This window comes from Grus americana, chromosome 15 (genome assembly GCF_028858705.1).
Source record: "Grus americana isolate bGruAme1 chromosome 15, bGruAme1.mat, whole genome shotgun sequence".
In the NCBI taxonomy this organism is placed as follows: Eukaryota; Metazoa; Chordata; class Aves; order Gruiformes; family Gruidae; genus Grus; species Grus americana.
In genome coordinates this window covers 9,533,681-9,549,615 of record NC_072866.1, presented here as the reverse complement: position 1 = coordinate 9,549,615, position 15,935 = coordinate 9,533,681, and the positions used below count along the sequence as shown (strand labels likewise).

The 15,935-nt window shown below is 44.9% G+C and overlaps 1 protein-coding gene across 2 annotated transcripts in view; it reads left to right on the top strand.

Annotated features, from left to right (window-relative positions):
- The window catches only part of LMF1 (lipase maturation factor 1), a 204,362-nt gene that overhangs the window by 5,408 nt on the left and 183,019 nt on the right, over positions 1–15,935 (top strand). Inside the window, exon 2 of one of the 2 annotated variants that reach the window (XM_054843489.1) lies at positions 5,082–5,391. In XM_054843489.1, coding sequence (XP_054699464.1) covers positions 5,082–5,391 — 310 coding nt within the window. Of the gene's footprint in view, positions 1–5,081; positions 5,392–15,935 lie in introns of those variants that run through there. The other variant, XM_054843488.1, reaches the window with a different exon arrangement.

Below are 15,935 nucleotides of genomic sequence, written 5' to 3'. Positions count from 1 at the left end.
ATGGGATTCTCTCATTCTCCTACCATGACAGGCTGAGCCTGGACTGGAGGAAAGGAACTGAGGTGACAGGGCAATATGGATAGACCAAATCATTTCAGATGGGTGACTCTTGTGTTGCATGCTTGGGTTGTGTTTATTGGTAGCACGTGGGTTTGAACAAGGAACGCGTTCAGTTTGAGGGGAGAGAGGAGGCTGGGAGGGGAAGGAGAAGGTGGAGGGGGGAGTTAATGGAAAAGTACGGTAAAGCACCTTGTGAGGTGAGGATAAGTAGGGAAGGTCTATTAGCAGTTGATGACAATTTACATGTATTACTTATGTAAAGATCAGCTCACAGCAGGTAGAGGAGCGTGCTCCCATGTGAGCTGTCAAAGGCTCTGTCTGCCTCCTGAGTGGGAGGGAGCATGGGAGTCGCTGAGGCTGAGGTTTTTTTTTTTTTCAATCCGCAAAGGAGCGAATAGTCTGAAGAATGGCAAAGTGCTTCAGATGGAAAGAGAGGAGACTGGCGTGGACTGAAGATACCCAAATCTAGGAGTATTGGTAAAAACTCCAGGCAGTGAGCAGCCACAGGAGTGATGGGCAGGGTGATGGGGTTTTACGCTGGGTTTGGAGACTTGGAGGTGTGCAGAGCTGTGCTGGGAGTCTGTAGGGGATGTCCCTGAATTAGGAGCCCAGCAATGGTCTCACATAGTTTCCGTCTGTGATGCTGGAAAGGATAACTATGGGAAAACATTGGCTTCTGCATCCTGGTCAGCAAAATGCATCCTGAACCCTGAAAAAGTGCCCTTCTCGGTTATGCTCACGTTTTGTAAGATGTTACTGGAAAGTGAGAGTCATTCTGAGGGGTTTGGCCTGCTAAACAGGCTGGAAGGGGTGGGTGAGTCAGGATTAGGCCCTGCATTAGCTTGTTCCATCCTGGGGGAATCCACCGTGGACTCCTGGTGCAGTAAATGCTGGAGCTGGAGGTAGTTCAGGCGCTGGTGGAGGCAAGCTGCCTGGTGCGTAGGAATGCAAGTCTTTGTGCTGTTCTTGCAGGAAAAATTAAACTCTGAACCAACAGGAGACACTGATGAATGCATTGCCCAAAGCTTGCAAATCCAGAAGTCAGGTATGCTCAGGAGGAGAGTGGCTTCTCCAGAGCAAGATGCAGAGTCTTGCAGCTTTGTTGGTGACTGAGACGCCGCGCGTTTGCATGGCGGTGCTCAGCGTCTGTCAAATGCCTGCTCAGACTCTCCTTCACCATTTCAGCATCCCTTTGGGTAAGACCCTTCTCTTTGCTGCCAGAGATGGGAACATCCCTGGGCTGGCATGAACCTTGCAGACACCCAGGAGCACAGCTTCACAGAGCACCTGGAGAGGCTGAGGTGGACACGGTGCCCTTGCTCAAACAGACTTAGTGCCTTGGACCCCATGGTGTGGTTGAACCCAGCATGCTGCGTGAGTCCCTCCAGCATCAGCTGACTTACTAACCAGTGAATTTCAGTTCATGTAACAGAACTGCTCTGCCACTCTCTTGCCAGGAAGAAGCTGCAGGACAAATGAGAGAAGCGATTAACCTTGCCCTGTGCCCTGGCAGTACAGTGAGCATGCTAGCCAGTGCCCAAGGTGGAAGCAAACTTGTTTGACCATGTTTACCTGGAGGGAGTGGGAGGATGGAGAGTGGAAAATCCCCAAATACAAGGCCAAAGGGAGAGAGGTTTCAGAATAGGGCTCAAGGAAGAGGAAGAAAAGCACAGGCTTTGGGGGCAAAAGGGACTTCCCCCCCCCCCCGACTAAGCCAGGATCAAAGGGAAAGTTCCTGGAGAAGGGAGCAGGGTCTGTGTTAGTCAATTTAGGGATACAGTTCTTGAGAGGGGTTCAGGGAGAGGAAGCAATGACAAGCCGATAGATAACTTCCTTTTTTTCGCCTGGATCTGCGTATCTCCTGTGTTGCTGAAATCCTTTGCAGAATCTGTCTTAAGTTTCAACTATTGCATGTGCCTGGTAACATGGGAACCACTGCCTACAGGGTGAAGCCTTTTGAAGGCTTAGCTGGTGCCTTGGGAGAGTAAGTCTGGACGATTTGGTGGTGGGGTTTGGGAAGCAAGTGTGCCTAAGAGATGTGCCCTTCTTAGGTGCTCCAAAAGATGCTGGAGATGAGTGGAGAGGGAGCACAGCATGAGACAGCGGCTCAGCTTGGGGAGTGTCCAGGAGAGGGAGCTGGATTCAGGATGGAGCAGCGCATCTAGGAAATGCTGCACACGTGTGAGCAATAAACGGTGCTTGCCAGATGTGGGCCCCGATGGCTTGGGAGGGCGATGGATCGAAACATAGTTGGAACGGTCAGGATTTGGTTTGGGTTAGATGAGTTCTTCGTCAAATTAGGGCTGTTGCCAATGGGATTTAGTTGTGAAATGGTAAAGTGTGAAATATCAGTGGTGCAGCGTCTCGTGAGAAATTGATGCTCTGGGAGAAAACCACTTTGGAGCCCAAGCTGGGCAGTCTTTAGATGTGCAGTTCATGCCAACCTATAATGCAGTCTTTGCTGCTTTCAGACTTAAAAAGGCTGTACAGTATTTTGTACATACAATGTGTACTTTTCTGCAATTGCTATAGTTTGTTTTTCCTAATTTACCCTTTCCTTGTTTATCTTGCATACTGTGCAGGGGTCTAATTTAGATTTTTTTAGAAAAAAAACCTGCTTAGCAGTTATGGGTTGAGGCAGCAATTTCTGTAGCATTTAGAGGTGAATTTGATTAGCGCTTTTGGAAAACTGTGCAGCAAATTGCAGTGCTAATCAAGGGAAATCAAGCTATGGAGTTCTAAGGCAGAGTTGGTCCTTTTTTTTTTTTTTTTAAACCAAAAATGAAGATATTAAGTTGTCTGAGGCTCAGAAGCATTATATTTCTGCCTGTTTCATGTGTCAGGCTTTCTGATTACACAGTTGTGCCTAACAGAGTGTTGGTAGAAAAATGTGAATACTCTAAAATATAAAACACTTAATTTGTGGTCCAAAGCTGATTCTTTAGTGTTGCAATCTGTTTTTTTTCTCTTGTCCCTCCTTGTCCATAATTGAGTAAAATATTCTGCATGTCTTTTATTAGTTTGTAAAAATCCTTTGCTGTGCATAAAAGATGGATGGAAAGAGATGTAACCAATTGAACCCCCAATTTTATTGTGTTAGTGCTGTGATTCAGGATCTGTTGAAATCAATGGGAACCCTCCTGGTGACCTCAGATATGGGTTGGATTGTGAGCTTTAGTGGTTTTTCAAATGAGAACAAAATACATGCCGTGTGCAAAGAGACGGAGTACGTGTTAAGTGGATTAACTGAAATCCACTGGACGCCTTTGTGTGTGTCTGGGGGGAATGGGACATTTATTTTTATTCCCTGGGGCTGCAGACTTTTGGTTGCCAGTCGAACTTCAAAGAAATGGGAATCCAGGCCAGAACTCTGGGTATAGTTTCACAAAGACTTTCCACCAGTGTTCCCAGGGAGAGACACCAATCAGATGAACACCAGAATTCTTGTTTGCAGAATGACAGTATTCAGATAAGGAAGGAAACAGATTTGATCATTAACTAAGGAGGATTGGGGGGAAACAAATCGGCCTTTTGCAAGACCTCTGGTATTGCTGCGTGTGACGTGGCTGCTGTTTGGATAAAGTTTGAAGGATGGGTAAGTTAGCTGCTGGGAGCAAAATGTATGGAGCCTAATCAGGAAATGTTGGCCTTCTTTTTTTTTTTTTTCTGAGAAATGGAGATTACTGCAGTTACGAACTGCAAATTGGTAACTGGAGGAGATTCCTAAAATATGAGATAATCCCTAGAAGCCGACCAACTTTCTCTGTAGAACATCAAATTCTAGGTCTATAAACTGTAATTAAATTGCTTATGTGCTGTTAAAAAAAGGATCTGGCTGTTCTAAGATTGTCCAGTGCAAGGGCATAGACACTATAAATGAGAGAGCTGTAGTCACATGTAAAAAGTAGCAATTTAGAGGAAAGGAAAATATTAAGACTTGTATTTCCAACCTACCAGGATGTGAGAGGATCCAGAAGGTCAACCCATAGCATAACTACTGTCTCTTGCAGTTGCGATAGATAACCATTAACCATTATGCTGCCAAAAGAATTAAGGTGTCCTTTGAACACCTCTTTAATGGTGTGTATGAGTTTAAGCTGTGTCATTAACAATATTTTTAAATATTAAGTATTTTCAATATAAGGGAAAAAATTCCAGTACTTGATAAATACACAGATAATGTTATGTAAAAATGGAGATATGTTGTCCTCTAAAGTCAAAGCATAACCTTGCAGGCACAATCTGCTATCAGTCTGTCCTGGGTTATTTGTATTGGGAGCAGCAGACATTGTAAATCACCACCACCAAAATGCATGCAGGAGTTGTTGTCTATTGATACTGCAAAGTGTTTTGTGAAACTGAAATAGGAGGTGTCGGGAAGTGCAGCTGTGTTTTGCTGCTGCAAAGCTGAAGGGAGTTGTGTGTGTTCTTCTGGCTGCTTCAACTGTGCTCCCCAGTATCTGTGCGTGAACTGAGGGTTTCTTGGTGTCTCCAAATGCTTTTGTAGAAAGGAAATTCTGTCTGGAAGTCTTAAAATTAATATGTTACTTTCAGTTGTACTCTGCAGTGTGATTAAGCCGTTTTCCTCATCTGCATTAGGAGATGAATGGCGTATGTGACTAACCTAGGGTCATGCAGAGTCTAACAGAGCTGGGCTGAGCCTCCTATTTCTACATTGGGTCAGGTCGCTCAGTTACAGGGAACTTTTCCCAGAAGTGCATCACTGAGTTTGCCTGAAGCAAGTGGCGTGTCCCTTACAGCTGTTGAGGAGAAAATTATCTGAAAACAGTCTCTGTGCCATTTCCTGGTGTGAAGGCAGAGACAGTATTTATAGAATTCCTCTGCCTTCAGCATCATGGTTAATAGAAATGACTGTGTTGTATTTTAATGGGGTTGAGGACGTGTGAATAAATGCCTTCCCAAGGCATGAATATACTTCTGTAGCTCTGGACTCAAAATATGTTCTTCAGCCTGGATGATTTCTAATACTGTTTCTTTTTCCTCTCCTTGTTTTCCTCTAGTTGTGGCTTTCCTGGTGGCATACCATCAAAACAAGCAGCTAATAGGAGAGAAGGGACTGCTCCCTTGTAAACTGTACCTACAGAATGTCAAAAAGTATTTCAAAGGGAAGATAAACCTGGATGCTTTGAGCTATGCACCAACAATCGTCTGGTTTCTGGACTGGTCAGACATGGACAGCAACTTGGACTACCTCTCCCTGTTTGGCCTGGCAACTTCAGCCTTTGTATTGGTAACTGGATGTGCAAACATGGTCCTCATGGCTGTCCTGTGGGTTCTCTACCTCTCGTTGGTCAATGTTGGACAGATCTGGTAGGTTAACAATCTTTCTGCTTTGCTTCTCTCTGTAATCTCTTGCTGTTCATCGTATGCATTGATTTTTGTTAGCATTTGAGGTTGGTAATCTGGTAAGGAGCAATGTAGGAATGTGAGATAAGGAAAGCGTTTGCCAGAAATGAGTTATGGGCATGCCTCTGATCTCTCTTACCTGGGATATCTGCCCTGATTTCCGCTGTCCTCTGCGAGAGGCAAATCAGCTGCATAACGTGCCACGCTACACGTCCCTGCTGTGGAGTTCTTTCCCTCATGGCTGTTGCAAGGGAATTCCCCTAATAATTACCTTTGAGATGGTTTCTCAATTTTCAGTTCTATCCAGAAGAGAGCTGGGACACTCAAAATAAGTACATAAAACCTGTGGGGAAAAAGTAAAGGAGAAATAGTGAGTGTCTGCACATCTCCTTGCTGCAGGGAAAGGCTGTGGTGGAAAAGGAAAGGCTTTAGGTGGTCCTCACACTTGTTAAGGCACCAAATACATTGGTTAAGAGGATGGGCCCTTAGGAAACCACATTTTATTAGCTGACCTCTTCAAGTACCTCTCTGCATGTAGCAGAGGTGATGTGGTAACTTTGGGGAGGTAAGAAGTCATGCCATGAAGGGGTGCCCAAGCCGTGAACGTGATACAGCTGTGTCATTGAAATGTTCTGGCTCTACAACACGTTACACGACACCTTCCCTATAGATGAGCTCAGTGAATTTAATTTTAAGGGTTTACACATGCCTGGACAGCCCTGCATCTTGTCCTGTCCCATTCATTCCTATCCTACTCCAGATGGTATGTAAGTGGGTGAAGGATTACAGCTTCAGTTTTCTGAAAAGCTCTATTCTCTGAGCTCTTAACTCAGTGTGAACTTAAGACTGTGAAAGAAAGCCACAAAATTTGAAAAATAACTGGGTGGATAGTTTTCCATATCCCATTTCCAAGTTATTCCAAAATCGCTCGTCTGTTTTTCTAGATGTTTTATGTTACAGGGCGAGAACTCAAGCATCATCCTGCTCTCATTTCCAGAGATACAGGAGTCTGTGTCATTGTAGGAGCAAAATCTGGATGTGTTCCTTCACTTGTTTCTGTTTGGCAGGGGGGGAAACCCCTAACAACATCCCCCTCAAGCTGCAAAGGTTTTGTAGCTGGAAACTGGACCTACAGTGACTCCCAAGGCTGAAGGTTTAATCTGGCTTGCTCCTGAAGTAGTGGGCTAAGACATTAATGTGACAGACTTTCTTTGTTAGTGCCCACAAGGCACTCTTGGGTGCTCAGGCTACTGCTGCTGTGGCTATAGTGGTGCTATAATATCATTATAGTTTTGATTTTAAAAAAAGCTAGCTGGAATGTGTTCTCCATGTCTCATTGGGCAGTCGTGTTCTGTGCTGGTCCTCTGCTCCCAGTTGCTTTTCCTGGCAGAGGCAGACTGAAGGCAGAGGTGTGATGTCTCCTCTGCCAGTGCTGGAGGGGTGACAGTCCTGCAGAACTCTGGAGGTTTTGCCAAAAGAAATCCAATTGTGCCTGTTGAAAGATGACCAAACAGTCATGCATTCAAGTCTTTAAGGGAGGGGTGAAGGGCAGGGGATAGAGAGGGGAGACTTCTTCCACTGCTGTACCGAACCACCACCAGTGTCTAGCACACCATGTCCAAATGCCTCTTCCTGAGGGGGTTAGAAGCTCACGGCCAAGCATTAGGTCTCTGCAGCTCTGAAGACAATGAGCTGGCCAGCAGGAATGCAAGCGGATCCCAGAGTTTGCTGTTTGTGGATGCTGTGGTTGAAAGGAATTGGCTCTTGGTATTTGAGATAAGGCTGTATTTTTCCCTCCTTTGCTATGGATTTGGAGTTTAAAAGTTACTTTGGCACAGGCAGGTGACTCCTGGTATACAGCAGTAACACACAAAGGGAATGGGTCAGGTTCTTCTGGGGAGGGGGTGAGAGAGAAAAGAAGGGGGGACAGGAGGTGTTGCCTCAACTTCATCTCTTCTTAATTGTGGCATTGAATATATTAAACAGGAAATGAGGTGGTTCTTGTAAAGGGCTGAGGGAAAAGAATCAAAGCAACCCAGCAGTACAGTTCATTCAGCTGTGGTTACATTTTTCATTAGATCCTCTGAAATGGGTCACTGGGTGGTCAAAACCATATTATTATTGTGCATACAGTGTGACAGTGAATTCCTGGAGAAGGGGACGCTGGGTGCCTAGGTACTTACAGTGCAAGTAAACATGGGGAAAGAGCAAAGGGGGGATTAGCTAATTTCCCCACCATCCTTCAGGGAATTGTGGTGACACTAAGGATGAGCTGAGAGTACCTGAAATCTCATGGATTCTACTGCTGATCATGGGTGAGTGGGTAGCAGCACTGGCCTTAAAGCTAAGGCTGGCCTTAAAACTGCTTTTTCACACTGGTTTGTAGGTGGAGTTAGATAGTCTGTTAACTTTGTCTTACTGTCAAATTTGGGCAGATTGAGAGGTTTTGATGAGTTCTGATTGATCTCCAAAGTGTCTGTTGAAGACCACGGTGACTTTCTTATAAAGGGGGAAAGGACAATGTTGTCAGGCGTTCCTGATCAGAGTTATGAGATGGCTCAGCAAAGAGGTGTCTGAAATGAGGAAGAAATTCCTCCTGTGGCCACGTTGTTTTATAGTTATTGTGTGGTCTGTCTTAGGGTTCCTCTGCAGCTGTCAGGCGTGGACTCCTGCGAGCTGGCACAGCCAGTCTGGGCATGGACCTGTGGGCTGACCTGATCCAGAAAAATTCTTCGCAGTAGTTGCCTGGGAAGCCAGTTCAAGGAAGATATGGAGTAATAAGGAGGAATAGAGTTCTCTTCTTTAGGCCAGTGGGGAACAATTTATTCCTTTTATCGCCTTTTCTTTTTCTATTTTAATTTTAAATGTTTCTATTTGTTTTGGGCTGGAGTCTCCAGATACTTGCTGCTGAAGGAGTAAGTCTTTCAACTGCCGTCCAGCTGGCTTGGGCTCAGAGTCAGAGGAAGCTTTAGAAGAGCAAACAGTCTCCTTTGAAGGGCAGGACGTGTTGCCTGTGTGCCCTGGTACTGCAGACCTCCACCTGTGAACTGGGGAATACGCTGTGTGCCTAGGGACAGCTGAGCCTGTGGAATGGCACGGCAAGGGACCAGCTAAAGGCCTTTGAGGGTGTTCTAACCCTTAAGAAAGCTGCTGCTGGAGCAGGCTGATGTGAGCTGTTTGTAATGGATTTTGTGGTATAAGGATTACTTTGGCAACCTAAAATCCTGAGAACTGGGGCCAGGATGTTGTCCTGGCCCTAAATTCTTGACTTTGTTGGTTTACTGTTGGCTCTGCCAAAGTGCAGGTGAACCGTCTGAAATAAGATGTACTTCGGTGGTTCACAAAACTAGGCTAGCTTTCAGAGAGCAGCAAATTAATTTTGGTACCTGTGAAATGTGGGGAAAAGATTGTCTGTGCCAAATTTGAGAGAGGAATGCACCGGAAAGCTTTTGTAATTCTGGGCACTCTGTTCCCAAACCAGCTGTGGTATTCGGGGTCTGCTCAAACTAAACCTGGGCATGTTCTCTGGGTCACGGGACATGCTCCTGTGGTGCCACACTCACATCACAAGCTCAGTGTATCTGTCTTAAAATACTGGATTTTTTTTTTTTCCCCTCTGCCACTTTGAACTTTTCCTTTTGAAGTAAGAGACTGCCAAGAATCTAAAAATGTGCCAGTGCAAAAGAATATTTAATGTCTGACCCATAGGCTAGGTGAAGTGCTTAATCATTATGTTAATTTTAGCCTTGATTTTTCTTGTAATTTCTGCAGCCTATGCCTTATTTCACTAAAATAATAATAGTAAAAAGTGGTCCCAGTTTGAGTATAGTAGAAGCTATTTAATGAAGCTAAAGATGCTTAAAAAGTTTTTGTGGGAATTCCTCGTACTTCAGCGCCCATTTTGCAGACTACAAGTCCTGCTTGTGTAGGTTGAGTCATTGGAAGAACAGTGCAGCTCCACAGATCCGGTACAAATGGCTCTGCCTTTCTCCCCGCTTCCTCCCTCCTGAATAGTAACTTGTCGTACATTTAAACAAGAATGGGAAAAGCTGCTCCTTTGTTTAAAAGTAAAAATACTTGTTTCAGGTGACTTCATGAAACCTCCATTTGTGGTTTTATTCCCTACGGTTTCTGCTGGGGCATACGTCTGCAGAGATGGACTGTGGGCAGTCAAGGTCCTTTTGTTAGTACAAGCTCTGCAGGAGAGGCGTTCCGGCAGAGGTTAAATCATTTTTGTACCAGAATAACTAATGCACTTCTAAAGTGAATTTGTAATTCTGGAATAAAATCACTTTTATCCCACAGTAAGGTGTCTCCAGAGAGCTATTACATTTTCTTATATAAACAAATTTTTAAACTACTCTGCCACTGATCTCCTGTTTCTTCTTCTGTTGTTTCCTTACTCAACCACCCCCCCGGCATTTTCAAATGTCATCTGAAAACCCTTCCTTTCCCCTGGTTATTGTGTTGTTTCATTTTACAAAGCATATTGTCCACTGTTAGACAGTCGTATGGTTTGTAAGACATTTGATATGAAAGCTAGAATTGTGGGGTTTTTAAATCCTATTGCATTTTTTCTTTCATGACTAAGATTCTGGTAGAGTTATAAGAGCTCGAGGGAATAGGTTAAACAAGCCAATAAATAAAATGTTACAGCATGAGGTGGCTACAGCGTTCTTTTCAGTGTGTTCTTCCCTTGTGGAAAATGTTGGTGGAGCTACTGCTAACAGGTATTTAGGGTAAAATAAGACTAAGCAATACACTTTTTTCTTTTGCAAGGAATATGAAACTGCACAGTGCTTCACTACTGTGCAGTCCAGAGGTTGTTGGCGAGTGCCGTTGGAGCCGTAGTCTTTGAAGCCCGCATGCCCAGGTGGTTTCCAAGAAGTTGCAGATGCTGCTAGACTTTTCTAGAGCATGGAGAGCAGGACATGCCTCTGTCCTTCTGGCCCCAAATACCTGGTGTTTTTTTCATATTTAGCTGATTGAACATAATATTACTAGCTTTTAACTTTACTGTTAAGGACTTATTGAAGGGACAGGTCATGAAAGCATGTCTCTGAGGCATGTAATTTAATAGCAATTAAATTACCATCCTCAAAGTTCATTTACAATAGAGAAAGAAGAAAGACTTGTATGCCGTGGAGGTTTTGTGGTTTACATGTCTCATTAAAAAACACTTGACCTATGCAGGACTTCAATCACGTCTTCTGTGTGCTAGCAGATGAACTTGTGAATGGTTCAGGCTGAATTTCATTAAATGCTAGGGGGCTGATGAGATGCTCAGGGCTGTGTTTTCACTCTCGAGGACGTTAGTAGCCATTAAATGGACCTCTTCCCCACTTTCTTTCCTCTTATATTCTAGAGCTTTGTTTTTTCAGCCTAAAGCAGTAGGGTTTTTGTCTAGTGTCATCCCATCCAGTAAAGGTTAGAAACACCTCTCTTCTGAGTTTCTTATTCCAGCTTGTAAAACAACCAGTGTGTGAATTGTGGGCTGGATCTGGCAAAATAACATTCCCATTTTTAAGTGTAGTGGTTTGTGACCCTCTTATGATGAGGGCACAGCACTTATGGAGATACTCATTTTATGAATAGAAGAGTCCTAGTTTGACATGCAAAATACAGATGGAAGAATCACCCTTCGAGCTTCCAGCAGACCAGAGCCAGATCACGGGTGAACGAACATATCCGTGCGGGTGCATTTGAGCTAATGCATGTTTATTAAGTAGCATGGGTAATTCGGTAAGAGTCTTTTAACTGCCCTCAAGCAAGCAAGGAGCTGTGCAAGTAGGGAATAGGAACTTGTGTGTCCTGGGTTTCATCAGTATGCTTGGCTCACTTGGGAAGTTCACTGAGACCTCACTGTACAGGCAGGAGTGGGTGTGTTGGGCTGTATGTAACTGTGTGACCATGGCAAGGTCTTTCCATCAGTCTGTATTCTGCTTTATCTGCCTGTCTGGAAGTAATACAAGCTTGTACTGAGGGACTGTGAGGCTTAATTGATATCAGCTTTACAGATATTAAAGATTGAAGTGCAAGCAAAAATTAATGTTGTGCCTGAATCCAGTGTACAATTTTGTGTGTTGGAAAAAAAAAGTAGCTTTTCAGATGAATCACATTAATAAATATTACCTTGATGCATATGCTAAATTGGGAGTCATCTGATGTTTGCTAGGGGCTTTGCAAATAACTGTCTTGCAAAGAACCCTTTTTGCAACCTGGCTTTGTTTTTCTAGCTCTCCAAAATATCCCAACCACAACAACAACAAGAAAACTTAGAATATCCTATTCCTTTATTGGCCCTGGCCTTGGCAATAAACCTCAGGAATTTCTTTGTTATTGTGGATTGCAGCCTTGCATCCCTTTTACTCCTAACTCCCCTCCCTCTTTCCCCAGAAAGAAAAGATTATCTCTAGAAACGTAAACCAAAAGTTGAAGGATCTCAGGGGGTCATCCTTCCTGTCGAGGAAGCTGCTTTTTGGCACTTCCTATTCACACAGAAGAGAGGGAGTGTATCGGTTTCAAAGAATGCTGTGAGCAGCCGTGAGCAGTTGATATGACATATTAATGAAAACAAAGATTAATACCATGTGACACTGTTGCCTTGCAGTACAACTGGGAACTAATGAGGCTAATGAGAACCATATTTTTGTTTGGGAGATTAAAATTTAATCATGGCTGATGTCAGAAACGAATCATTTAGCGTTTCCCCCCCAGTGTGTGTAAGGTTTCCCCTTCCTGCCCTAGGCTGGCTTTTGGTTTAGCAGCAGTCCTTGAGAGGAGCCATCCCCTTGCCATCTCCTCACCTGGCATTCAGTGTGGCTGGGAAGGAGGGGGTTGACGCCATGGCTGGCTGGCCTTCCTTAGTCCCCGAGACCTGTGAATGCATGCTTTGCGGTGTGAGGTTCCTTGTTTTGGTTGAGGCAGTTGAGTTAAATGCAGGTGGCAATGGGTTGTGTGTGCCATTAATTTAGCTTGGTCTCTTTAAAGGGGCACGTAGGAGCAGAGAACACGGTTGCCATAGGATGTCCGAGGAGGTTTGAGTGTGCTCCTGCCCCCATCTACTCCAAAAGCCGTGCAGCAGCCTGTGAGAGTTGAGTGGACTGAAAAGGCAGGCGGAGATGAACCTGATTAAGAAGCCAGGTCCAGCTACGTTATAAATTTGAGAGGATCTGCATGAGCTGTCGGTAGAAGACGACCTGCCAAAAGCTTTAAGGGCTGTCAAGGGATGCTTCGGTGGGGTCTCAGGCCGCACCAGGTCTAGTTGTTGCTTGCTTCTGTGAATATATTCCTGGAGAAGAACTGACCTGCGGCAAGTCTAATTTGCCATCGAAACACGATAGGAAAAATGAGAGAAAGCGGCTTTGGTAAAATGGTGTGCCAGGGTTTCTTGAGCAGCTACAGCATGGAAATTGCAGCATTGCTGCTGAGGCTATTGATTTTGTAGCAAGTAGTGCCTCTAAGATTAATGTCATCTGAATAATGTAACTGCTTGTAGGATCTTAAATAGGTTTAAAAAGAGGGAAACTAAAGAGGAATTTAAATATCTTACATTAATTGGGTGCACATATTGTTTTGACTTACTGTAATTACTGGCTTTGCTTCACTTAATAATAGCACCTTTGGAGAATTTTTTTTTTTAAATCTGCTGTAAGATAGCCAGAGGTCTATAAAAATTAATTCACCTTATGTAGAAGAGATTGTGTCTTTGTCTACAGTAGAAAACTGTGCCGAGGGTCTCCTGAAGGTGTGTGCAGGGGTTGCAGCGTTATGTCCATACCACAGCGGGTGATGGGGTGCCGCTCCCATGAGCGTCCCATTGCCAGCCAATGCTCCTTCTGCCCCAATGCCTGCTCCTTCTGGTAAACAGGCAGTGTGGAACTGCCCTCTGAGTCCTGGCTCATAACCTTTTATTGTGTTGATCCCAGTGATCACTTCTGTGTAAATGTCAGGACTGTTACCTGTATCTGGCATGAGGCAAGCACAGAAAAGCAGCGGTGTGTGTCTGCTACTTCACTTTGCAGAAAGCCTGACAAAATAACTTAACGTCATAGAGCGTAATGCTTTGATAGCATAGCAAATGTCAGCAAAAGGCACGTAGCGATATTCTTTCACCTCCTTCCTGCTTCCCCTGCCCGTAACTTGATTTCATGAGAAGACCATGTTAAATCATCAGCGGCAATTGGAATGAGATATGGGGTAAAGCCGTTGCACAGGGAGCCGTGTGTACTCTATGGACAGTTAATAACACCCCACTGTTTCCTTTGCGCAAACTGTCTCTAGCTTCCAGTCACTTCTGCAAATCACAGCCGATGAGAAAATGAGAGCAAAGAAATTATCAGAAGATTATGTGGCTAGTGGCGTGGCTGTGCAGTGTCTGATGTACCACAGGCCTTCGCCAGAGACTAAGACAAATATTTTTTAATTGCTTATTATCTGGCACATCTAATTGCCAGCTGTATTCAGTATGTAGACTTGGGTATTGATTCCACAGCTGAAAGATTTAGGGAAAGAATGAATAATGGTTTTTTCATGGTTTTTCTTTTTTAAACTGTAACCTGCCAAATAGCTTCATGCACCCAGTCTGGTCCAGCACACGTTCATGTTGTTTAACTCCTCTAACTTCTCAAACAGCTGTGGTTGGAAAGAATGTTAATACAGTGATTGGTACAGCCGAAAAGCAATCAGGGGTTAGGGAAGGGTCCAAGCCGTGGTGGGATCTGTGTTTGCTAACTTCCCTGAGGGTCTTAAGAAATTTATTCTTGAGAACAGTGTTTGCTACCAGTGGTGCCGGCTCATTGCTGGACTGGGGTTACTCCACAACCAGAGTTATTTGCAGGGCTGAGCCATGTTACTGGAGAAACGTTCCAGGCCTGTCTGCGGAAACAGCAGCGCTGTCCTGGAGAAGAGGAGGCAAGTGACTGCAGGAGCAAGCAAGCTCTCTTGGGGGAAGGGTCTGTGGTAGAAAGTAAGTGGAATCTTGCATTAGAATAACTCATGTCTTTATGAACTGGGTGTAGAGGAAATGACTCCGCTTCCACTGAAACCTGTAGCCTTGCTGCAGGCTTCTTCATTTAATGGGGAATCGCACTCAGTTTGCAGAATGGTTGGCAGTGAGGCGCCAACTTTTGGAGAGATTAATTAATGCAATTAAATGATTTACTTTTTTTAATCAAGGAATGGAATTACTGAAATGCAGTTTTTCTGAGATTTTACCTGCCAGCATACTGGCAGCAGAAATACAAAACCTTTCTGCTTGCTGGTCCTGAAGAAGGAGGCTTGCAACGCTCATTTTGTGCTGCCTCCACGTGCACCAAGACACCACAGTGGGACTGACCTCTTGTTCTAGGGCTTGAACATGTTCAAGCTGATGCTGACCCCTTTATTTTCCATCAGTGTCTGCTTCCACTTGCTGTGCATGTGCTTTTCAAGTTTATTTCTGCCTAGGGAAATGCAGTGATTTCGGCAGGTCTGGGCAGCCTGGTGCTCCGGCGGGGTGAAGCGGGTCAGAGGAGCTGCGGTGCTGCTGCAGTCACCTTCCTGCTGCCAGCTCCCGTTCTCACCTTTCCTGCCTTGGACTCGCCATCTGGCTTAAGGAGCAGCTCAAAGTAGGGTTCCCGAGGCTGCCATTTCAGCATCTGGTTTTGGCACTGGAAGGATTTAACCAAAGCAAACTTCACTTGAGTTTGGCAAATTCTGCAGTCGCGTAAGCCAGGGCTTGTAATAATTTTTAGCTTTGGAAATGAGCACGGACAGACCAGCGGGCGAGCGCTGGGGCTTAGTTGGGTAATTCGCATTTGGTCTCTTAACCGAGCCTGGTTCCCTGCCTTGCAAGGGGAAAATGAAGCAGTGCTTCGATGACTTGCTGCCTGGGAGCTGCCGCTGGCTCAGCCATGGGGAGAGCCGTGCGACAGTGACCGACCGCGTCACGGCTGCACGGGGTGGGCGTGGGTGTGAGCACCCGGCGTGGCGCCAGGAGGGCGGCTGAACCGTTCCTCATCCACTGGTTGGCTCCAGCTCTGCTCAGGCACCTTTCCCAGCACCATGTGCAAACCGAGGAGTAAACCTCATCCTCGGGCACTCTTTTTTTTTTAATGTTATCCCTGTTCCTTCCATTTAAATGTGGATGTTGTAATTACAGAGTGCAGAATCCCAGTTTTTAGAGATCTGTGACCACAATAAAGTGAATCCAGAAACCAGACGAGTGGTTTCATTTACTACCATTCTAGCTTATTTCCTCCCCCCACGACCGCTGTGCAATACTAAAGGCTTGGCAGCAACTGAAACCAGCTGTCAAAAATGTTTCTTACCCCCACACTTTTAAGTTAATGATGTTCTGAAATTAATGGTGCACTAGACTAATTCTGTCATCTCATTTTGATGGACTCTGTCTCGGTGATGTTTGCCAACTGGCTTCTTTGTTTTGAGGCAGTGTGTTGAGGAAGTGGATCCCCAGGTGCCAGGTACTGTTCATATATATACATTGAAAAGATGGGGGGGTTTTTTGT